General features: G+C 42.5%; 1 protein-coding gene across 17 annotated transcripts in view; it reads right to left on the bottom strand.

The window, feature by feature from the left end:
- caska (calcium/calmodulin-dependent serine protein kinase a) overlaps positions 1-26,108 on the bottom strand; it is a 124,604-nt gene that overhangs the window by 53,185 nt on the left and 45,311 nt on the right. For all 17 annotated transcript variants that reach the window (XM_075480133.1, XM_075480149.1, XM_075480147.1 and 14 more), the window contains exons 3-5: positions 13,805-13,910; positions 10,289-10,366; positions 10,115-10,187 (exon numbers count right to left, since the gene is read on the bottom strand). In XM_075480133.1, coding sequence (XP_075336248.1) covers positions 10,115-10,187; positions 10,289-10,366; positions 13,805-13,910 — 257 coding nt within the window. The remainder of the gene's footprint in view (positions 1-10,114; positions 10,188-10,288; positions 10,367-13,804; positions 13,911-26,108) is intronic.

Below are 26,108 nucleotides of genomic sequence, written 5' to 3' on the forward strand. Positions count from 1 at the left end.
AGGAAACTGAGCAGGGACGTAAACGCAGAATACAGACAGTTGTAAAAGGGGATTATCTTTCAAATTAAAAGCCACATTGTTTAGTGTGCGTGCTCGAGTTTGATGTGTTTATTTTCTTGGTAGATACAACTGTTCATATGCGCCTCTCGAATGAAGAGATAAGTGCACTTACAGTCTTTTACAAAGCTTTATGGGCTGTTTGTAGCTTTCATGTTGCATCACTGACTCTCTATAAAAGATGGATGTAGCGTGTGGTCTCAAAATTAAAGTGTCTTAAATCCACATGCCGTCTAACAGCTCCTGCAGCTGCAAGAAGTTCATTTGTGTAAAGTCTGCAGCAAAGCAACTCCTCTTCTTATTTGATCTGTGATCTCCGTAAACCTGAACAGCCAGTTCTGAGTCTTTTTCATTAAAACACGATGATCCAGACGACAAAGCAAGTGATGCTTCAGTGTGACTGAAAATGCTACCAAGTGAGATTGTGTATTCCTTTTGTTCAGAGTCAGATCCACCGCTAGTTTGAAAAGACCTGACCCGAAGGCTTCAGAGCAGGAGTCCTCATGTCAGTCGATGATGACACAGTAGCAACATCTGTCCATGTTACACAACCAACAACCAGAGAGTGTTTTCAGCTCATTCACGCTTGATTTGTCCTGTTTAAGTGGAAGAAGTTTGTAATGTTGCCAAGAGAAAAAGAACAAAAAAAACCAAAAACAACACCTTTATGACAGATGAATTTTCTGCTGAAATAAAGCAGAGAAAATCCAAACCGTTCAAATGAAGCAGCAAAGAAGTACAAGTGACGAGTTCTGACACGCAGTGTGAAACAGGCCATCAGGAAAATGATTCAAAGAGAACAATGACAGCATCTTGACGCCCAACAGAGTCTCAGGCCTACAGATGTTTGAGTGAGAGGATCCAGATGTTACACTGGGGAAACCAAATAACTGCAATTGGATGCTTTAAGTGGAGGATCTGAAAGAGGATTGAACAGAGCAGGAATACAGACTGAACTTAGGCTGGTCAAGCCTAATTTACTTTCATCCTTTTAGTGTTGTGCAAGATAGGTATAATCTTTACATAGATTATTCAGTCCAACTATAGCCTTTAATAAAAACTTTCTAAAGTTTGGACGCCAGCTCATGTAAAATCTAAATAAAAATAATGCAATTGATGTTCGCGGCACATCTCAAAACAGTTGGGACAGGGCCAAGTTTACCCCTGTGGAGCATCACCTCTTCTTTTAACAACATCTGGGCACTGAGGAGGCCAGCTGTTGGACCTTTGGTAGAGGAATGCAGTCCCGTTCAACTCTCCGGGGTCCAGGAGCAGACTTCTCCCACTCTCTTCATCGTTGTAATGACGTATCCGATTTCATTCTGATGTGATAATTGCGTATGTTTTCGGTGTCGCATTCAAAAGCTGCAGTGTATCGACAGGAAGAAGGCAATTACTTAAGTCACGTCTGTTTTTCCAATTTAACATAACCCTGGCCCTTCGGCTCTGTATTTAACGCACGATTATAACCGTTTTGACTCATCAGTCTCCCAATTGTTCAGCTTCATTACAGCTGCCAGCAGCCCGCACCAGAGACCATTACTTACACCTCTGTGTGTTTGGGCCATGTGGAAACTCACATCTTTCTGCTGACAGTCTGTCTGCGTGCAATCTTGCATTTGTTTGCGAGATAGACGTAAATCTCCCCGGAGATGGCGCCAGTTCCAGCGGTTTTCGGCAGTTATCGCACATACACACACATACAGGATGACGTCCGTCCGCTTATTCAAGCAAAAACATTTCCAGACACAAAATAGCATCAGAACTCAGACACTCAGGATGTGTGAAGCTGTTGTGCCAACTCACAATCAGCCAAGAGGATCTACCAGTAGGATGTCCTCAGACCGTTTCCTTTATAAATCTGTCAAAAACCTGATAGAATAAAAGTATACAAGCATAAGCTTAAGTCTATACACAGTCACGGTAACAGGAAAGTAGACCCTCTATCAATCAGGAAATAGTAAAAATCTGCTGTTTTTTCCCAGGAAATTAAAAATACAACTTCAGATGATTCAGGAATATTTTGAGAGAAGCTAATTCCACCCTTGCTGCTTCCATAGGAAATAACAGTGGAAGAAGTAGCCCTGGGGTGCTAATCAAAGGATCTTAATTTATTGATCATCAGTAAGTGTGAGCGCCTCCATAAAAGCAGAAGTTTTGTCAGTTTGCTGGTCTGCAGCATTCAGGTGCGTGTTAACACAATGCCAATGAGGAAAGACATCAGCAATGATCTTAGAGAAGCAACTGTTGCTGCCCATCAATCTGGGAAGGGTTATAAGGCCATTTCCAAACTATTTGGGGTCCATCATTCTACAGAGAGAAAGATTTTTATGGAAAACATTCAGGACAGCAGTCAATATTCCCAAGAGTGGACGTCCCAGTAAGTTCACCCCAAGGTCAGACCGATCAATGCTCAGAGAAACTGAAAAAAACAAACGCTACATCTCAGACTCTCCAGGCCTCAGTTAGCATGTTAAATGTTAAAGTTCATGACAGTTTAATTAGAAAAAGAGAGCGATGTGTTCGGAAGGGTTTGAGGAATAAGCCTATTCTCTCTAAAAAAAGAACATAGCAGCACATTTCATGCTCTGAACATACTTTTGCTACCTCTCTACATTTCAACTTTGAAACATCACATCTACATGTTCCAGTGTTTTGCTGCCACTTTTGGGGCAGTCTCAGAGATATGTGGAAAAATCTTGAAAGTATGCTGAAGCAGTTAGGTTTCAAAGAGGAAGAAGCTTTTTATGATTTGCTTAACAGCATTCTCACAATTACTTATATTGCACCAGATCTGATCTGTCAGATGCAACAGCGACAGATGAGTGAAAAGCTGAAGTCATTTCTAAATGGCTTTGTAGCGTTTGTTCATTGTAGCCTGACCTCTGTTCTCCTGGTTCTCCTCCCAAATTTACTGGAAGCAACTAATTTCCATGTGGACTCAGCAGAAGGACATCAGCACGCATCTGTAGCTTCACTGGTTTTACTGTTCTGCAGCTACAGCAACGGAGAGCAGGGAAAAGTGAAGCCAAAGAAAACCTGCAACATCCAGCGGCACACGTGTCCCGCATATGTTTTCAGCGTGGTACTTTGCTGACAGAATTTCATGGTCGACACCTGGAGGCTCGCTGGATGCCATTACAGAAGACATTAGCTCCGCCGTGCAACCACCCATCATCACACAAACAGCACTAATGATGCTGCGAGTAGTCCTCCGTGTACATCTCACAGGGGCCCAAGTGGACTCAGGCCATTTTCACTTGTCAAACAGCTGACATTCAAGTATTCAGTGGGGAAATGTGTCTTCTCTCCATCACTCATCCTTGTAGCTATTCATATGTAGAACGTGGCATTTGCTCTGCAGCGAGACTGAAACAGAAATGCGTTCCATCAGTTTTCCCAAAGAAGAGGCTGAAACTGCTGCCTGCGGTGGACCCTCAGAGGACTGAAGAGGCACAAAATTCTGCTGTGTTCTGGCAACTTCTCAGATTAAATGACTTCATCTGATCTGATAACATGACACTATATTGACCTGAATAGCCCAACTTGCTTCCTTATTTGAGTTTAGGTGAAAGCTTATCAGGACAGTATGCGTCACAGAGAAATGAGCAGGAAACTAACATACAAATGTCTGAGTCAGTCAGCGCAGATGTTAGGGTCCAGTGAGCAGGTACTGAATGTGTGGTTTGACCCGTATGGGCTCCTGTAGGGACATACTGGGAACTCTGACATATTTGGATTAAACAGCTCATTCTGAATGACTGAAAACATGATTATGTGCAATGTGAAACATAAGATGGTTTTGAAGGTTTTACTGTATTTCTGAGCCAATCCACACCTACAGAGCCACAAAACTATCCAATAAGCACGTGATCCTCACAGCGTGTTGTAGGACGCCTTAACCATAACTCAACAACATTCTTTTTTCCTGTAAATATTCTCTGTTCACAATTTCCTGAAGACTTTGTTTAAAATACCACTGAAACTTTAAACATCTTTTCATATTAACCAGTTTTAGGACGTGCAGTGACCCAAGAAAAATGCTGACTTCCATTTACTTCCCCCACAGTTTGACCACGGGCAGTTGGTTCAGATTCCCCATCACGGCACAAATAACACAACAAACTGGACCTATGCTACAGTCAAAGCTCGCAGATTAATCCCTTCACAACATGTCGGCTCCATAAACCCTGCGTTTCACTGTCAGTCTATTACTGTCCATCAGCAGCAAAGCAAAACAAGAATAAAAGAGTTTTGACATCTCATCTGAGGGACAGAAAAGCAGCAGAGTCTGAAGCTGAAGTTGGAGGGGAGAGATGGCAGCGTCCCGTAGAAAACTCATCCAAATGCTGAACCTCTCAGTAACCTCTCCATAAATCATCTCTTAAAATCTATCTTTTATGGTTTGCTAATGTCATTATTGATAGAGATGCCTGGCCTCCTCAGTTTGGACGCCTAAGACCAGCACAAAGGTGCCAAGATGGTGGACTAATGAGGAAACCGTCGGTGTAAAAAATGTCACTCTTGCTTGCATTCAAAACTTGAGAGCCCTGCAAATACATCTTATAAGCACATAGAACTAAAAACTAAAACTAAAACGGACAGCGAGCATTGATCTCCTGCACATGCATGTGACATTCTCACTCACACTTCCTGTAATTCACTGAAAAAGTGTTAATCTGACGGAACAGTACAGTAAACATAAACCAAGACGTTATCTCAACACCAGCTTATTTAACCCATTCAGGCCTGAGATGTGCTCTAAAACGCTCTAAAGAGTTTCAAATACTTGACAGAATTGTCATTGTTTACAAAAACTCATTACTTCTTAACCTCTGCTGCAAAAGAAAATTAAATCAAGCAAGTTGGATGAAGCAGGTATAGATGAATGGATAAAGGGCAAAATAACTTCTCTCTCACCCGACAAGAGGAAGTACCCTTGCAATGCAAATGCAAACATTTGTGTTAAGTTTCTTACAGAGATGCCGTTTTATATTTTTGGACATAAAACACATGGGAGATCCCCTCACCTGAGTAGGATGTGAGAGAAATCCCTTTGTTGATCACTGAGGTGTAGGTCTGCGTCAGTGTTATTCGTGCTTCCATTAAACGTTCTGACGCGTTTATAGATTCCTCAAACGGATCGGTGGAGTCGACTTTAACTTCAAAGCGTCGTGCTGCAGCACAAAAGCTGGCAAAAGTTCACCTTCACAATGTGCATCCAGAACTCAGGCGGAAAAAAGGAGTTTGATCTGTTTGTGGTGTATTAGCATGCACGCCGTGCTCAGCGACGAGGGGGCTGAAGACAAACACAGAGATCCACAGAAACGAGCAGACAAACGCGGCGGTGCTGCCGTCACCGGGGGAGGTCTGTGGTGGAGCGAGTGGGAAGACAAACACAGTGGCGTCGTGGTGATTTATGAACATCTGAATTTAAACCATTTCAGTGACTTTCAAGCATAGAAGGATGTGGATCTGGCATGCTGATCCAGTTTTGCAAATGTTCTGCATGCGTAAGTGCTGCTCTGCGCGCGTCTCAGATAAAGGATGCGTATCTGAGGCGGTACGTCTGGGAAGGTGGAGACGGCCGCTCACACAGTCACTGTTAAACTGTGAGAACAGAAGCGAACACCAGCATGAGCCAATGTCAAAGCTGCATCTGACCCTCACTGAAATCATCAGAAATATTGCGTCCCGTTCAGAACACATCGACAGCATTGTGCTAAAGTCTCGTGTTTGCCAGGAAAATGAGAAATAGCTGCATTGATCTCCTGAAACCTGTGTAAACAGAATAAAAACACTGCATAGAGGGCAAAAAAAAGGGTTGCATAATTCTAATGAGCTGCACACTACGCCGAGATATGCCAAGAAACAGCTCTTTGGGAATCCCCTTTGTTGGTGGAAAAATACAGTTTTATGTCTGTCAAACTGTTATCTTTGGTATTATTCATAGATGCAACTAAAGAAACGGGAAGAAATGACGTGTCTGTGTGACAGGCTGCTGGTAGCAAAGTGTAGACACGACACTGGTTCATCCTTTAAGCGGCGTAACAATCATAACAAACACATTTATTTAAAGGAACAGTTCACTATTTAAGACCTTGAGTCCCAGTTCCAGCTTGTTTATCAAGAATAAGAAATGAGGAGACCATTTTCACAACAATAGCTCATTTCTATCCATTTTGGCTGTTTTCGCTGGTCCATCCTGCTGCTACAGACAGGGTTCCATTGGGCACTCTGTTCAATGTCCTTAAAACAATAATAATGTTAATTTTGAAGAAAAGGTCAACTCACCGGGTGGTTAGTGGTATTAAAAAAAAAAAAATGTCGGCGCATTTTATGGTTTTCCATCCGTGTAATCCGTGTTCTTTGCTGTTCAGGAACTATTTTTCATGCTAAATCACGACGCACATAAACATCCGCTCTATATTTGAGTCTGAGGCTCTAGCCCTGGCGCAGTGATCTGACAGTGAAAGTGAAAGTGAAAAGTCTTCCAAACGGAATACAATTGGATTACAAAATGCTAAATAAAGCAAGAAATAACTTAATTCGCAACGCAATTTTTTTTGGGACACACAGGAACATCCACAAACCACCCGGTGAGTTGACCTTTTCTTTAAAATGAACATTAGTATTGTTTTAAGGACATTGAACAGAGTGCCCAATGGAACCCTGTCTGTAGCAGCAGGATGGACCAGCGAAAACAGCCAAAATGGATAGAAATGAGCTATTGTTGTGAAAATGGTCTCCTCATTTCTTATTCTTGATAAACAAGCTGGAACTGGGACTCAAGGTCTTAAATAGTGAACTGTTCCTTTAAGAAAATGTGTCTGAATCAACGTGATTTTCTCTCGTGCAAATCGTGTATATGTTTCCAACATAATTCTATACAATCAAAGCAGTGCCACTTCTGGTTCATGATACATGTAAAAGTATTTATAAGTAATGCTCTTTTACTTGATTTTCACTTCCAGTGAAGAGTCTTCCTCTTGTCAAGCTGTGGCAGATGCTGTATGTGACTACATGTATTACTAATTACCAATGGAGAGGAGAAAGTTTAGATCCGGTCTCAATTTGAACATGTCTCAATACAACATAAGAGACGCAAAAACTTGGCACCAGACAAGCTTCAGTGAATAATTTAAGAATTCAGATTCCTTGGAATAGAAAATGTACTACTTCAGTGACTCTATACATGGCAAATTGCATTAATAAAGACCACAATTAACATCATTCTGAGGTCATAAGAAAACCGATCAATCACATGACAAACAGCCAAATATTGAGGAGAAAAAAAGCAACCTCCAAATTGGAGTATCACTATAATTTCTACATTACGATAGGTGTTATGGGAACAGCAATGAAGTACATCTAACAGGAAATGCTACACTTAGACAGTGAATATAACATGAGAATGTAAACCTCACAAATGTGGGAGCTTCAGAAAGATGGCGGGAACACAGAGGGCATGCACCAGCCCAGCTTAAAGCTTTGCTACCGCTTACACCAGCAGCCTCGGAGGATAGAAAAGAAGGGAAGGGCGGAGTGTGTGTGTGGGCGGGCTAAAACCCTCCAAACAGACTGTTAACATGCAGCTGTGAAAACAGGGCTGAGACTGGAGCCACTGTGCTTCAACCAATGGGCATTTTAACCAAAGCCTGCCTCACACGTCTCAATAATACCTCCAAAGATTGTGTCGAATTGATATGTCAATATGTCACCTTTAAAACCAGCTGACACAATAACGACCCACGGTACACACAAATACCAGAGACTGACAACCGAAGGCTCAAATCTGTTCACACAGACGCACACCAGCCATTCAACATTCGCAGGCACATGGCAGCACATCAAATATGTTGATGTCTTCTGGTTTCTGTTACGACAAGCTGCAGCCACGGCTTCATTCAGGTCACTCGCAGCAATCAGTTACCTGATACTGAATACATGATGTCTGAATTATAAGTGATTAATAATCCCCATTGTGTTTGACTGAGAGCAGAGTCCTACTGAGGAGGTGTGTCTGCTGATATCAGGCAAACACCTCCATTTTTCTCTGTTCTCACACTGACAAATGGGGGGGTCCTGCAGCGGGTGTGATACCAGAGCGGGTTTAAGTCCAGATTCTGCTCGAATCTGACCAGATGCCAGTTTTATACACGGAGCTCAAAGGAATTAAAGCAGACCGCATCGCCTCGGGTAGAGAACAAAGTCTGATCCACAGACTCTTTCTTGTTTTGAAGGCAGCAGTCCAGTTCTTCCCATGTCTGGATAAGAAAGTAGCATTTCCCCATTTGCTCACGGACTACTTTTTCCACTACAGCTTAGTGGCAGAGCCAACCACAGCCACCTGAGGTGCTGGTTCTTCTTTTAGAACTTTCATCCAATCCTCGACCGGAGGTCAGTTTCAAATCTGTTTTGTTGTTTGTGCCACCACACATGAGCTATATTTTATGCTTCCTCCCGTTGTTTCGTCACATAAACTGCGACGTTCTTCAATAAAACCAGATGTAATCTATGAGATAAATCAGGTTCGGCAAAAGGCTCTCACAATCGTAAGATGTCATGGCAACTGTGATGGCACCAAAACTTCCTACCAATACTTTGGAAAATACATTTTAGACCCGACAACACTTGAAAGTAATAATATGACATTTGCACAATAGCAGAAAAAAAAATTCTGTTTTTAAATCTGCCATTTTGCGTACATGTCTTAGGTTTTAATCAAACACACAGTCCTGACAAGCTTTTTGCAGCACTTGCGCATAAATAGCTAAATAGCAACGATCTGTCAACAGACCATTGTAGTGACTTCCTTAAGTAATTAACTGATGTAAATGCCCATTTTAAGTTTCCAGATGTCAAAATTTGTGCAACAAACGGTCCGGAACTCTTTGAAGATCCTGAAACATTTGCCAAATCCTGTTGGATCTTTTCTAAAAATACAGTGAAAAATTCAATGTTCAATTTGTTTATTTGTTCAACTGAGATTGGCACAAAGTGTTGAGCCACGATGTTTCTTTTATGACCGATCCTGACACCCTCACCTGTCACCAAATAATCTGCTGACCGAGTGTGTTGCTGTCATCAAATTTTTAAACTAAACACAGTAAAATCGGTCAACGAACACATGATAATTCCCTTTGTTCTTTCAGTTTCAGCTACAAACCAATGCAAGTGTAGGTTTGTAAGCTGCGGATTAAAATGAAGTTGCCTCCATAATGCTGTTTTCTAAGTAAAACAATCCCTTTTTCTTTCCAAAGCCACCAGAAAACATAACATTAGTAGCAGAAAGTCAGAAATCCTCAGAGTAATTTGTAAAAAGACACAAACACATACAGATTCAAAGTGCATGACACCTATTAACTCATTGGCTGCCAGCCATTTTCAGTTCAGAGAGACCCATACTGCCAAGTGTTTTACAGTATTTTGACTGATTTTCCAAGACCCACAGAAAAGTGTGTCTTATGACTATGTACACACCAAAATTACCAAACAAAAGAGTAGACTCTCTTCTTTCATCAGGAAAAAAAAGTTTGTTTCTACCATTTTCAGTCCTTTAGTAATAGACATAGGTTGGTTTCACCAAAAACAGCTGTTTGACCAAAAAAAACGGAGAAAACAAGCTTCTTCTTTTTTTGTGCAAAGTGGCACTGCTGCCACCTTGCGGGTAATTTTGCCAGTATATTCTCTGTTTAGTGTTTACAAGCCTAAGATTTAGTGACAAACTCCGCTAGATTGTCCCCCAGCCCGCTCCGTTAAAAAACGCAATTGACGTCTATAGACGTCTTTGGCAGTGAACGTTTTTTTTTTTAAAATTGACGTCTATAGACGTCAATGGCACTGAAAGAGTTAATGCATATATGTAGAGATAGAATCAGTGTTTATCAGACAGCAAACATCAGCAGGTCTGCAGCTGCTAATTTTCGTGACATTCACTGTGAGTCTCTCTTGGTAATCGGCCTTCATACAACTGTCTCCGGCAGCCTCGCTTACAATGCAGCTTCAGATCGGTAAAGTTGCATAAAAGCATAAAAAGGAACGAAGCCACGGTTACCTTGACATCCCGGTGGATGATGTTGTTGTCGTGGCAGTAACGCAGCGCCTCCAGGATCTGCCTCATGTAGTGACTAAGGAGAGATAAGTGAACAAATCATACAGTTATGTCTCAGAGGTGAACAAACATTGATGCAACAGTAACAGCATCGGGGAGTCTCTTATGTAACCTCACCTGGCCACTGCTTCGCTGTACACAAAGCCAGCATCCGCCCTCTTCACGATCTCAAAGCACAGGTCTGCTCCGTCCATACTGACGAAAACAAAAAATAAAGACACGCACGTTTGAGAGGTTCAGTGTGGTGTGAAGTGCACGGCAGGAATACTGGTAAAAAGCAAAGGTCACTCTTATTAAAGCCTCAGTGCTGAGCTTCTCTGTGATTGGTTGCAGGGGTGGTGTGGGTCAGTGTAAGAGAAGCCGTAATTATCTTCTCTGTAAGGTTGAAGTAGTAGCAGCTGGACCACCACAGCTGCCAACTTCGAACAGGAAAGATGGCGTTATGATGCTGACAGCGTTCCTGTGAGGCTCTCCGCTGTCAGAGCTTTTCCCTCCATCACAACTTGAGGTTTAGGAAGTTCAACAAGTTTTCGAATTTGTTGTTTTTGTGTGTATTTCAGAGAACAACAGCAAACTTACTGGGAAATCTAATTTGAGAGCCCATGAGAGTAGCAAACATACGGACACTGATGCCTTTTGAGTCAAAGATGATAAAAGCCACGATAACGCCAATCAAAATCCGCCCTGAACAACTTCTCTAAACCAAAGTCTTTGTGCAACTAAATTTGCTCAACGTTTGTGTCGAGTGGCGACGGGAACACGCTGCAGAGATTAGTGAAAAGTGTCAGTCAAACGATGGCGAGGGTCATGTTCAATCTATGAAACATGCTGCAGATCTGAGGGAACTCACTCACAGCAGAACCAGACAGCAGAAAGACCGGGCGACGCTGCACAGCAAACCTCGATTCATTTTTGTTTCGTTCACTTGTTTTCACAAACAATTCTCAGAGTGTTATTCCCCTTAGGTCCTTCAGACACTAGCGCCGATAATAAATGTGCCAGTCTAAGGTTGGAAAAAAAAAAAGTGCTCTGAATGCAACTCCTTTGAGATCCTCCCCAGGAACCAGGACGAAGCAGACTTTTGGGGGAGATGTTTCACCCGAACAAAAGTGCGACCCTGGTGGGAGGTCTACGACTGCAGAAAGGTTCTACGTAGAACTCACAATGCACGCATTTCCATAGGGTTCAGTACTGATTGCGAACCGATCTAGAATTTAGGGTAGTGAAGCGCAATAATGTTACGCTGGTAACACAACCTCAGATTATCCACCATGGCGCCCCGAAACGTTTGTCTTGTTTTGCTGGTCAGCATTATAAAAACATTTATTCAAGTTTAATTTGTTCGTTATTTGGTCCACTGTTCGGTGGTAGCCCACCCCAGCCAATTCTCCCCTAATTTCCTCGTATATCTTCCCCTTTCTAACTGCCCCCTCTAATTTGTCTTGAATTTCCATTGATGCCGAATTCCAATTAATGCATTTGTCTCCTCCACGGACCACGATATCGTGCTTTTTTCTTGAGTAGCACCGATAGTGCTACTAGAGCTAGCCATTTTGTTGCTGGGTTTGTTTACGATGTTGCTAAAGCTAAAAACAGAAATGACGTTGCCAAAGCTGTGTGGTTGCTGTAGCAACAGCCATAGTGACGTTTGTGGTGCTCAACTCTGGCCCAGCAACTTCGCGGAGCCGACAGTGCCGAGTCTTTTGGGCACCGGCACCAGTCGTGTATTGGTCGAAAAGCATAGAACCGGTGCTGGGCCCGGCACCGGTACGGCACCAGCACCGGCACCGCGTCGGTCGAAACGAGGTGACTGAGGCATAAACTCGGCTTAACTCCTCAATGCCTGTTTTTCAACCACAGCAGTTCCAGCGCTGGTGCTCAAGTTACAGGAAGAGGGAGCTAAGAAATGGTTTGGTTTTCCACAGTCCCTTTAAACAGCTCTTCAGTCCATGTGTGAACCTCCCTCTGGTGTATTCTGAGAGGACCACAGTGCAGGGAGACGGTTTACCTTCACAGTAATTATACAGGCTGCTCTAAGCCGGATTTATAAACAGCAGGTGGTGATATTAATACACCTGAAATGTAGCTGCAAACACTGTTTAAAAATGAGAGTTAAGGTTAATGTTTGCTCATCTATGATCTCTGTGCTGATGTATTACAGACAGCAGTGCAATGAATATCAAGGAGATGGTTTAAAGGTAAACATGGGACAACTTCAAGTAGGACTCCTTTCACTGGGGTTGGTGGTGGCAGACGTTCAGGGGGGAGATTAACCCTGCAGTACGTCTGTGTGCTCTGCTGTCACCTATGAGACGGACTGCTTCAGCCACCACATTATCACCATCATTAAAGGCAACATTTTGTCCGATCCCCTTTGATAGATGGGCTTTTTTTTTTCATTTGTCTGACATAACACAGCAGGACAGACAGGGACAGACCAGGATGACAGTCTCTGCCCGTGTGACCAGATGCACACCAGAGCCCTTTAGAAAAAGCTTCCGGGTGCAGCGCTGTTCTTCATGGCCGATGCTCTCTGCTCACTGGAAACAGCCAGAAAATAAAGAAGCCATAACTCTACGCATCCCAAACCTGAAAAAGGTTGTTTTTTTTCCACGTGACAACTAAAAGGAAGATCTTCCTCTTCTTAAGTGAAACTAATGACTTTTATAAATTGTCAGAAAACATCAGTTCAGTAACGTTTCAAATCAGTTTTGATCTCTAGAATCCTGAGTAAAAGCTCGTTTCAGAGAGATGAGAATATCTGCATGCAGCCAAGCAGCTCCACAGACGTCACTGCGTGTTCAGGATGAGAAGCTGCTCGCACTAAAAAAAAAAAAAAAAATCCCTCTGGAGTGATTTACATTAAAGAAACCGGTTAGGGCCAAACTGCTGCTCCCGGTGACCGAGTGTCTCGGTGCACAGAAAACTGATCAATAAGCTGGAACATAAACAGCTGCCGCCTGAACAGTGCTGCTATGAGCTGCCGGTTTCCTCCACACTGAGACTGAGACCTGGCAGAGAGGGGACATCTGAAGCCGTCTGCATTTATCGGCCTTGTGTGCTCAGTTATCTATACGGCCCTAAAAATGGACGCCACATCTACCGTATATGAAACTTGGGGACAAAAAGCTCCCAAAGCATGACAATCTCTTTAAGTAGAGCTCACTTGCATTTCCTTGAGAGTTTTCCTTCTCTGCAGCGAGCTGTACGGCAGAGCTTTGCACGCAGCCCGAGTATTTGCCTGTTCAGCGATAACAGAATAACACGATAAAGGAATTAGTTCTGGAAGTGGAGGAAAAGATGAAGATACAGAGCGGGCCGGGAGAAGCTCCGGGAGAGGCGCAGCTTTTTTTAAGAAAAGATGGAGGTAACAGCGAGTGTGAAATCTTAATCTCATCTTTTTCCCTTTGCATACGTGCTACTGCACCCTCTGCACACACTCCCCACCCCCATCCTCAGCTAACAAGCTTTTACATATCAGCACTGATTACATAAAACTGCTGCAGGCCTCGCTTTCTCTGTCCTAATGTCGTGGTCTTCTCTCCTCCGTCTTCTCCCATTTGTGCCCCCCTCCCCTCTCATTCTTGCTCTTTTGATGTGACCCAATGGGATTGTTGCCAGGTGAGGACTTACAACTCAAACACCATGTAGAGCATCCCGTCTGAGCTGTAGGTCTCCAGCAGCTCCACGATGTGGGGGTGCTTCAGCATGTGGCAGATACTGGCCTCTCTCTTCAGATCTGAAAGCACACATAGAAAGAGAACAAGGGGGGGTGAGCATATCAGGCAGCAAGAGGAGCGTGCAGTTCACGAGAGACTGTCCCTAATTACTCTGCATCTGAGGACAGAATTGGGCCTGGAAAGGGCCAAGTGTAAAAACCCTAAATCTGTTTTCGATATTTAAACGGTTACACGGACTTTTGTGCTGTCAGACTTCCTGTTGTGGAATGATAGAAGGGTCCAAAATACTAATTAAAACAATTAAATCTGGAAAAAATGAACAAACTACAATCACTCTTTATTAACAAGACATTTAAATAACCAATTGAAATAATGATCAAGGGAAAACTCTTTATTATTCCGGAGCCTTTAATATCTACTTTTAGTATTTCAGCTTCAAACTACAGGGAAATAACGAATGCAGTGACTAATAAACTAAAGAGAAGAAGAAGAAGAAAAGAAGCCATAAAGATGAATAATTACAAAAAAAATGATAAAATTACAATTTCAATAATAACATCAAGGAATACCTTTTTTCTAAATATGCAAATCTATACAGGAATAAAGAAATAAATGTAAAATCATTCCACTTATTCCCGTTTTATTCATCTGTTCATTCTACTGATTTCTATATTTTCACATTTATTTTCTTAATTTTTCTTTTTTAAAGACATATTTTCATTTCAATCATTTGTTATCAGAGTATGTTCTGCAGTCACATGACAGACGTGCGCTGTTTTCGCTGGTCAGATATTTATGAAGACGTACAGTCAGCACGAATAAACACCGAGAAGTGAAGTCGAATTTCTAACTTTTAACTGTCATGCCTTGGGTGTCTAAGGTGTCATTTCCCTGTTTTAAAGACGACTATTTAAGCGTATCTAATAGTGTGATTCTGACCACATGACTGTGAGAACAGCTAATTGAAACGGTTCGTCTGATGACTGGTACTGAGCCGTCTGAAAGAGGATTTTGTACCCGTGTATGAATCGATCCGTCCACATCTTTAAGGAGCAGCTTCTACAACACAGCTGCTTCCTTTCGACCGGCTGCTATGAGCTCCGGCCTGAAAAGTTCCCACCATCCCCTCCTGCTCGCTCCCCACAGAGCAGATCAATCAGTGGGATTTTTTTGGAGCAACAACCAAATCCTAAAAACAGACAACTTGTTTTCAACAGTCATTACTTTTGAGTAGGGCTGGGCAACGATTAAATCTAATTAATCACATGATTTCCCTGATTAATCACGATTAATCGCATTTGTACGCAAAATCGAAAAATGAATTCAAAAGTAGTGTATAGCTTTTAGCATTTAGTTTTATTTTAAATGTGCTGCCATATGAATGAAAGTGCCATAACATTTGTTGTGCAAACACACTTTTAACATCAGCATCTTTCTGTAGTTTTTATGTGGAAGCCTCGCTCCACTGTCTGTTTCCTTGAATGACTTGCTGCTATCAGTTGTGTGTTTTGCCTTTAAGTGATATTTTAGACTGGAACTACTACGCTGAGAAGACAATTCAACTTGGCAGTGTTTACAGATGACTTTGGTTCTGTCGACTCCGCCGTCTGGAAGAACTTTAAAATGAAAATGGCCGAGTAAAAGTTCCGTACCCTTCTCCATGTTTGGTGGATCCGCCGATTACTTTCTGTGAGCAACAGACTTTGACAATAATAAAATAAATAATAAAACAGGGGTGGTCCGTGGCATAGTCGGTTGAGCAGTCGCACCATGTACAAGAGTCCTCGCTGCAGCTGGCCCCAGTTCCGAGTCTTGCATCGGACAGCCGTGTGCTGCGTGTCGTTCCCCCTCTCTCTGCCCCCTGCTTCCTGTCTCTCTGAACTTTCCTATCCATTAAAAGCATCCCCCCCAATTTTTTTTAATTTAAATTAGTATCTTTTAAAAATAAATAAATAAATAAAACCTGCGTTAATGCGCAATAAAATATTTATAGTCGTTAAATAATTAACGAGTTAACGTGATAATAACGAGTTAAATCACCCAGCCCTACTTTTGAGTCCTGAAGTCTCTGGTATATTACAGCAAACTGACAGATTTTTACCCCCGTGCTCACATCCTGTCTGCAAATCGGCGAGCACACTGGCATAAGTTTACTTTGTACAAGCTGAGGCATTTTTAGCCTTCACCTCCGAAACCACAGGGTGTTTTAACACAAATCTAAATCTAGTTGAACTCTGCTGATATCCTCGCTTTACACCGAGGAGTTTCAGACCACCCTGCCGACCTCAGGGCTGTCTGTAGTTATAAATGGAAAATGCACAGCGCAGCATGAGGGATGTCTCATATGCAAATTGAAAGCGTATCTCTGCTCTCCCTTTGCTTCAGGTGCAGTTTGTTTGTATTCATCCCCTTAATTTAGATCCTCTTACTGCATCCTGGCAACAAGCACCGGCCACTTTATCTGGTTCCTAATGAGGAGGAGGGTTAATGGAGGGGTTTACTGAAGCTGAAAAGAACAAGGTGGGCTGAGTTGTTTAGAGGAACCACTGGGAAAAGATGATCGACACAGAGATGGAAAAAACACTTAAGCATACAAGGCTCTGCTTCTCAGGAGACAAAAAGCAAGAAAACTTTCGGTTTCAAAAGGAAAAAAGTAGAGCAAAATACATGATTTGTGACAACATTGTGCAGGGATACAAGATAAAAGGCAGCTAAGAGAAATCAATATCCTATTTATGGCCAAAATAGGAAAGTGTCGTGTCACGTAAAGTGGGATAAATAAATGGTGGGTGAGAGCATCTTCACAACTACAGCGTACCACAGGATTACAAAGCCTTTAAATCAGGTTTGTCCACATGAAGACTACTGGACAGCTACAGAACAGCAGAACACTGCAGCTTACTTTCAATCATCCACAACAACGCAGAGCCATTTCCTTCTACATTTCTATTAGGTGAAGCCTACTTGCCAGGACTTTCAACTAAACTGAATTTTGTCTGAAAAGTTCCACAAATAACTTCAGGCTCGATGGAAAACAGACAATTGAAAGGACTTGAAGTAGAATACAACTACACGCATTCAGACTCACATTTGCATAATTGTGAATCTCAAACAATGAGAAACGTTCTGATAACGAGTCGGTAAAAAGAAAAGCTACTCAGCCAGTACAAACGAAGCAACAAAACACTGAACTCGTGAAGGACGGCGCTTTTCAATTTCATAGCAGGAGGATGTTTACAAAGCCTGGAAAAGTGACTGTGTACCTGATCAGCACCAAACAAGACAGCAGCATCTGATTCAGGGCTGTGGGGGGCTGGAGCCTATCCCAGCTGCCAGTGGGAGGGGGAGGAGGGGTACGCCCTGCACACCCACTCCTACAGTCAATTTCACAGTCACCAGTTAACCTGAAATGCATGTTTTTGGGCGATGGGAAGAATCCGGAGTACCCAGAGAGAACGGTGGTCTGGCGCTAACCACCACACCACCGCGCGGCCCTCAGCAGCTGCCAGAATGCCACAAAAAGACAAAAAAAAAAAAATATCGTCTCATACATTATACTGTGGAAAAAAGCCACCTTTTTCTTCTGTGCACTGCCAGAAAAACAGCAAACAGATGGTGTGATTTACTGAAACGTAAATGAAAATACCCTGAACCTTCTCAGACAAGCTTTCTGTCCTTTCTCTAAGTAGTCTTCAGGAATAGTTCTCCAGGCTTCTTGAAGGACATCCCAAAGCTCTTCTTTGGATGTCGGCTGCCTTTTGTTCCGTTCTCTGTCAGGATGATGGGAGATGGAAGTCACCTTGTTGGTGAAAAAAAAAAAAATACTATTTCATGTCTGTAAAACTGTTATCTTTGGCAACTTAAGAAATTTGAACAAATGATGTGTCTTTGTGACAGGCTGCTAGTAATCAAGTGCTAAAAGATGCAATTTTCAAACAGGTTCTTTGCCCGGTTTTTGGAAAGAGTTCACACAACACCAGTGCATCCGTGGGGTTAAATCTCTTTTCGTAATGGTTGAATGATTCATAGGTCAGAGCTGATTGAATGAAAGAAAAAACATCCCTCTGTAAATGGTCAGTTACAAAGACTTGGAAAGTCTGGGGAACTATTGCGGAGTTAAAATATTACTGGCAGCAGCATGGAAGGAAAATATAAAGAAATGAGGGGTGTTTGGCAAGCTCTGCACAGTACTGTAACATGTTCCTTTAAGAATTAAAGTAAAAACTGCAATGCAACAGCTAATGGCTAATTGACGTGTCAGCACTCTGCTGTGACTGGATGTTATGTTTTCAGCTTAAGAACATTTAATAAGTCATTTTTCCAACTCCACAACTGATCCAATCTACAGCCGACACTCATCACTGGTGTAAACACCTGAAAATGTGCTCGTAAGGGCGAATTTACAGTCATCAACAGGTTTAGGTTTTATTTCAGGTCTACAATTAACCTTTTATTTCTACACAACAGAAATGTAATACATTTACTGTTACATTTGACATTTATTTAGTCTAATTTTCTGGACTCTGAACTAATTATAGCTTTGCTCCATCACTGTAGATAGTGCTGTTTGCTCGTATCAGCTGAAAACTTGTTTCTGCTGTGGCAGGTTTTAACGTTGACTGACAAACGGCGGGGACTGGCCTTTTACTGTGAGGATCTTTCCCACCGATCCATCTGTCAACCCTCCATTCAATCTCTCCATTCTCTGATCTGTTCATTCATACTTGGCAGCTGCTCTGATGGGTTCTTAAGGCTGAAGCCAGACCCAGAAGTACACGAACACAACCTTTCTGAATGAAAACAATCTCAATCAATCGACTCAAAATGCATCACCAAGTGCACTTAACTTTATTAAGCGTCTCTCCAACAGAAATAGCACAACGGCATCCCAATACAAGCTCAATATGCAGCATACAGGAGCTAAATATTTCATATTACCAGGGAGACATTTCCTGGATGCAGCCGTTGGAGGTGATTTATGGACATGAGAGCTGGTATTTCTGCAAAGATGTGTTGGGAAAGCACACAATCACACCTCCTTGCACACACTCCTACACACACGTGAATGATACTGAATACTTTCTGTGTTGTTTCGCAATGTATGCAGTGACATTTAATTAGGCTCCAAGCTGGAGCGAGGAGCCTCTGTGCAAATATTAAAGAAATCCTCAGAGGGTGCGAGCTGGTGGCTAGCTCTACCATGATGCTAATACTGCTAAAGCTGGGATAAACCGTTGCCTTTTGGGCATCACATGTTATTAAGAGCAGCAGCCTCGCTGTTCCTGTCCATCACAGTAACTCATCAAATGAGAATCAGATGCTTTTAAATTGGTGTTGGTTGTGTGTCAAAATGTGAGGGAAAGGAGGAGGCTGATGGAGCGGGAGAGCCAAGGAGAGGCGGCGACTCAGACATAAGCTGACTCGGGTACACAGGTAACTCCATTTGTTATCATGTCAACGACTGCAGGTGTACGGGTCGCTAGATCCGAGCAGGGCATCTACTCCGATGTTAACGTGGAACTGTTACACGCTTCTGTGTCCAATCTGCAGCAAAATCTCAGTCATCCAACTTTTAACTGTAGGATCTGGCCATCAACAGATTTATGGTGCATTTTATTTGGTGCAACCTCCACTGAGAGTGGTTCAGCATTGTGATACGGGGCCAACAGGACAGGAAGGGTTGTTTGTTTTTTAGCTGACATAGTAAAAATGAAAGTAACAACTTCTTTTATTGTCATTTTCTTGTCAAACTGGCATAAAAATGAGTATTTTCAGCTTATTTTGGGAGGATGCATCGTAACCATAAATACATAAATATAAAACCAGCTTTATCCTCTTTTCTGTCAGCAAGATCAGCATATATTTCTGCCTGTTGATATGGACCTTTGCACAGTATTGTAGCCTTCTTGAATTCACTGCTTTCATTTCATAACTTTGCATAAGCTCCATTTACCACTGAAGCACCAAGCTGTTTTTAGTGGATCATTAAGGGAAAAATGAGCAAAGAAACAAGAGAGTCAGCGAGAAAGTTAGAGATGAAAGCAAATAAAAAGATAAGATAAAGATAAAAGTGAAAGTAGGTGATAAGCACATGTGACCTCTACAGCGATCTGTTATTCCTGCAGGGACTCAAAGCCACCAGAGGAGGTGTTGTAGGTGTGTCTGATGTGTTACACACTCAGAAAAGATGTCACAGCAGTCTAACAGAAGAAGGGAGAGCCACACACTGCTGAGCCTGATGGGATACTGAGCGAGATTAAGGAGGTCAGAGATGACAGGAAGGTAATGTAGAGCAACACACGGAAACAGTATAAAGGGAGAGAGTGAAGGAATCAGGGGGGAGTGAAAGGAGGCGGGGGGAGGCGAGCAGGCCTTGGTACATGATGAATTTTGCTCATTCTCTGGTTTGCTTTCCTCTCTCATCCCCTCAGAGGGCTGACCTATTCATCAGACAAACCTCCGGACAGGCTGAAGAGTAATAAGCTAGTGTGTGTGTGTGTGTGTGTGTGTGTGTGTGTGTGTTTGCATCAGGCCTCTGCTGACCAATCCATTGTCAAGACATGGGCCATTTGACCTACTTCCCGCAGCCCGAGCTCTGTGTGGGGTGTTTGGCAGTGTTTTTGTGTGTCTGCTTGTGTTACAGCTGCCTGCTGAAGCGAAACCGCTCTGATTTCCACAGGCATCAAAAACGGGGGAAATAAAAACAAATCAACTGTGAGAACAGCCGGCTGGCGTCTGGAGGGAGAGCGTGGTTTGATGGATTCTTGAGCGCCACGGGGGAGAAACTCACTGGATATAAAAGGCTGGGGTGCGAGCTGACCGTGTAACATAAGCGAGTGCTCCAACGTCAGACTTGGAGCCCTTTTCAAGTGAGGACTTTTCTTCGTGGTGGCAAACAGGAACACATTTAAAGGGTCGCTGGATGGTTTCGTATGTATAAGCATCGTATGTCTCAGGAGTTCTGCTTGTACCCGATCAGACGAGTCCTCTAGAACCTGAGTAACAGACAGTAACACGGCCCATTTCAACCACTGAAACCTACAACAGTGCTCCAGAATAGCTTAGCAGGAAGGTGCTCCCACGTTTTTAACCGTTCCTTCAGCACCACTTCATTTCATAACATCCAAACCATTGTGAAAGTCACTGTTTCGGTTTGCCGGTTACCTCAGAGCGGCTAAAGTTTGGTGCAACCGTACAAACGTGGAAGAAAGCTGTTCCAGCTCCAAAGATTTTTGGTTGTGTGTGTGTGCAAACTGGTCGCACCGTAGAGCCCAATGCAACCAATCATTTCAGCAGGATTCTTCAACTACAGGCTACGATAAACACATAAGAGGGAAGTGAGGCGTTTGTTGTCATTCAAACTCATTTGCTTTAAGGTGGAAGTAAAATTGGATGTAACGAGTAATTGTAAGTATTGTAAGTAATGAGAGACAAATCAGAATTTCATGTAAATCTAACAATATTGCTTTTTTGTTTCATCTCTGAAACTGTCCAGTTGACTCTTCCCTTTCTTGTTGCTAAACCTTTTCTTCTGTCCACCATTCAGCTCAGGCATTAAAGGGACAGTTCGCCTCTTTTGACATGAAGCTGTATGACATCCCATATTAGCAATATTATTTATGAACATCGACTTACCCCCTGCCGCGTCCTGTGAGCCGAGTTCCAGCCTCGTTTTGGTGTTGATGAAGGTAGTCCGGCTAGTTGGCTGGGGTGTAAAAAATAAAGCGTTTTGCTTCTCAAAACAATATGCGTTCAAAAGAGTTATACATTTGCATCACAAAATCGTTGTGCAGGAAAAAGTCAGACCTCACAATCGCTTGGCACTATTTTCTCTCCCTTCATATCACTACATGCAGCCACCTGCCGACAGCTGCGCCTGTTACAGTGTTTGCTGCTCAGAAGCAGGGGACTGCTCGGTCTGCACAGCACGCAGTGATACAAGGTAGAGAGAAAATAGCGCCAAGCGATTGTGAGGTCTGACTTTTTCCTGGAGAACGATTTTGTGATGCAAATGTATTACTCTTTTGAACGTATATTGTTTTTAGAAGCAAAACGCTTTGTTTTTGTGGCCCCAGCCAACTAGCCGGACTACCTTAATCAACACCAAAACGAGGCTGGAACTCGGCTCACAGGAAGCAGCAGGGGGTAAGAAAATGTTCATAAATAATATTGCTATATGGGATGTCATACAGCTTCATGTCAAAAGAGGCGAACTATCCCTTTAACACACGTGTGAAACTAAAGATCAGGATGATCACAAAACCAGATTCAGCCACATTGACTCCAATTAAGGTAGTCTGTGATCTGGTCGACCTTGCAGCTGACGTTCAAAGGGTCGGTCTGCAGCGTGAGGACTCTTTGTAGTGTGTTGTATGGAAAACACTGCATGTCTTGACTATTGTATAGAGGCTTAAGTGAACTAAAGAGATGCTCTGACATCAGTGAGAAAGAATTACAGAAGGTACAGAGGGCTACTTTCTCATGTGGCAGCGAAAGCCCCTCAGTGAAGTTTAAATTATCTTCAGCTCGCAGCATGTCTGCATGGTCTCACAGCCACTGAGTTAATGTCAGTATCAAGCCAATATAATTGTAGCTTGGAAATGTCATGTGTGCATAATGTGCACACAAACGGTTAGATACGAGTAGTTTGTATACAAAAATTGGCAGGTTTTCTTTGCTTTGTACAACAGCCTTTTCAGCAGATACAATCACAGTGATCCATTGGTGTATCCACCCTCTTTATGCTCGCTCTGGTGAGTGTTTGTTACTGGTGTTTGAACAGGTCACGAGGAGGGTGATTTAGTTTAAACAAATTTTGTCCTTTCAAACACAGCACTGACTTGTGAAAGAACAAATTTCTCTGCCAGCGTCACAGGAAAAGTAGATTTAAGCCTCGTGCAAAAACTCACCTTTTTCCTCCCCAATTCCTGGACGACATCGACACGTTTATGAAACAAAAAGAAACGATGTGTCTGCGATGGCAGATACAGCGAACCGATTTGAACGAAACATCGTTTTGACAGAATGGAGGCGCAGATGGCGCTCGTAAAACAAGCGTTTGTCTCTGCCTCTCTTCGGGATTATTTTCTGAATTTTAAAAAAAAGAACGACTGAGAAAGTTGGTTTTGATGCGCAGCTCAGAGCCGCACGCAGTTTGCTTTCCTTGCAATACAAGGGAAGTAATATGAGGAAATTAGTCACCGTTTGTCCAACATATTGCTACATTTAATGCCACTTGTTACACAAAGTTGTGAGTTGCCAACAACAAAGATAAACTGCTCTCAAACAGAGAAGAAGAGGGGGGCTTGGTTGGGCTGCGAGTGAGGAGAAATTTAAAAACTGGTACGGTTTAAAGGGGAAACACGTTATCTAAAGCCTCAGACAATTCCAATCCAAATGTATTGATTTGGACCAATTACACGCACATAATCAGAAATTTAAGACAACTAATATGCTGTGTGGACAGGAATAAAAATGACCAAGTTCATCATGTTCCATTTAAGGTACATGTCAACACTCAAAACTGTTCCAAAAAAATAAAAGCAAACAGCCGATCATTTCCATGTTCAGTGGTTACAGAGTAAAGTCTGCCTGTTGATCTAAGATATAATATTCACACACTTCTGAAAAGAATAATGACCTTATCACACTGTAGCTTCAGCCTCACAATTTTTTATCCTATTTTTAAAATAAAGACAATCAAAATTCACCAAAACACCCCCCCGTCCTCCTCAATCATTCTTAAACCTGGATCAATACATGTCAGCGCTGATCTGGAACCAGTTTTCCATTAAAAGTGGGGTCTGAGGTGGTTGATATATCTGGTTCAGGACTATATGCTGTAATCATTGCAGTTGAAAAGGGGGATTTTAGCTCTTATTTCCCCCTCCACCAGCTCCCAGCTCCTGGGGGAACTATCTGGCTTTCTAGCTTCTAAACTCTCCACTACGTTCACCAGCTGCACTCCGAGTGTGTCTGAACGGTTTGGTTCTGAGCCAGCAGAAAACAGCTGCTCTTTTTCCCTCTTAAAGAGGATGAAATGAGAAAGATGAAGTAAAACCGAACCGTTTCAGCCCTGACAGTTAAACAATACAACATACTATAAACATACTACAAAGTTGAATAAACGGGATGGGCCGCTTACCGGTTTAAAGGTATACCACGGTATTAAAAAGCCAAGGCTTCAAAACCGCTAAAATTTTTCAGTCACACCGTCCCTGTGGTAAGAACGTTTTAAAAAATTATTATTTCTTATGTGACATCTCGTCAGAGAGAAAGTGGAGGAAAGTGTGAGTGACAGGCAGGCAGCTCTGCAGGCTGTATGATGGCTGAAGGAGGCGAGCCCCCCGAACTTTTCCCCCTGTCTGTTTTTTGGTTGCCGCCTACTCGTGCACCGGTCAAAATTTGTAGCTTGGCGCGCACGGAAAACAGCAAACAGGATGGACCGATTTGAATCCAGACTCAGCGAAGAAGTGCGGTACAGGCCCCTGTACGACCCTGCACTCAAACAACATGGTGACCACGTCAACTCCCAGAACTCGTTGACGGAGATTGGCAGAACTTTAGGGAATTTTCTTCTTGTTGTTTCATTCACTGGAAGTGGCTTTGAGTATTTTAAAAAGCGCTATATAAAACCCATCTATTATTATTATCATTGCATCCTGAAAGTAATGAGATCATTCCCAAGTGTGAAGCACAGGATTTCATAACTAATGGAAAAGTTTTTTTTATTTTTCTTGTTTTTAAATACATTCAAAATACACATTTTAGAGCTGTAATCATAATACCGTGAAACCGTGATATTTTTGAGTCGAACGGCGGTTACAGCTCTACTTGGATCAACTGGACCACCATCCGTGTCCCAGTATACTTGTGAGGAAGAACTGAGGCATCAACCGAAGTGTGCCTGATGCTGTGACGCTGTGAGAAAACGTTCAAGACATTCTTCTGCTTCTAACTTTCTCTGTGGGAGATCGGCGCAAGAATTAAACTGAATCCACTGCACAGACGTTACCTGAACGCTGATTTTGTGAAATGATGCTGCAGTTGTAAAATCAAGATTTTATTAGAGCAGAGCGACAGTCTGGAAACGCTTTAAGCAACCATGAAATGACGCGTGGTCTTAAAGGGTTGATTTTGTCACAGTTTGACAGATAGATACAATATGTGAAGGAGATCAGCTTAATTGGGAAATAAGCTGTAATGAGTACAGTACTGAGTAACATATACTGTACATGCAGCGGTGATTTGAACCCCAACAACATCATCAGGGTAAGTTGGTCTGGTTTTGAGAAGCTGAAATTTTCCAAGGTCTGGCTCGGACTAACATGTTTGGATTAATTGTGAAAGTACCGTTTTCATCACTGTCATCTTTTTGCCCTCCTCTGTTTTAAAGACATTAAATTCAGCCAGGTGATATATGCGAAAAACAAGAAAGATGTACAATTCCTTTACTGCACCTCAGTTTGATTCAGTTTAGTTTATATATATAGCTGCAAATCCAACCAATGTCATCTCGAGGCACTTCAAAGATATGGTCCAATTCAAGCTAATTAGAGTCTAATAAAATCTAATTACTTCACATCCAGACTTGTCCAACCCAATCCCCCCTCCTGAGTGTGCATCAGACGACACCTGTTTTATTATATGTACAGTGGTAAACCTGCCAAACAGCCATGTTCCCTTTCTCTCCCTGTAGCCCTCTCAGTCTCTCTTCATAGTTTCCGTCTCATCACTCCCAACTCCATCCTTCAGGTATCTGTAATTCAATCTCTCCTCTCTTTTCCCCCTCATCCCTCCCCCAGGCTGCGGGAGATATTTGATAAGACATCTGCATGTTTTGTCTAGACGATATTCAGCAGCCCTTTCAGGATTAGTGATGCACAACACCTGTATATTAAACTCTGAAAAACAAAAGGCTGAGTTATTTAATAGTATTTGCATACTTTAAGAATTAAAAATAGCATTCCTGCTGTTTGAGTATTATAAATTAATTGGACTTTATCATTAAGATGAACATAAACAATAGATAGGGTGCAGTCATCTTTCCTGAAACGAAGCATGACTTAGTAATTAACTAAGTTGGTAAACTGGAGGTTGATATGTAGTTGTTTGGGTCAAGAGTAACTTTCCTCTGAAAGGGTTCGAATGTGGCAGATTTAAAGCTCAACAAGCTCACACTGACATGCACGAGACCTTTCCCCTGCACCAACATCTGGTGTCATTTGCTCAGAGAGGAACAAACGAAAGATAAAAAG

This window comes from Odontesthes bonariensis, chromosome 12 (genome assembly GCF_027942865.1).
Source record: "Odontesthes bonariensis isolate fOdoBon6 chromosome 12, fOdoBon6.hap1, whole genome shotgun sequence".
NCBI classification, from domain to species: domain Eukaryota; kingdom Metazoa; phylum Chordata; class Actinopteri; order Atheriniformes; family Atherinopsidae; genus Odontesthes; species Odontesthes bonariensis.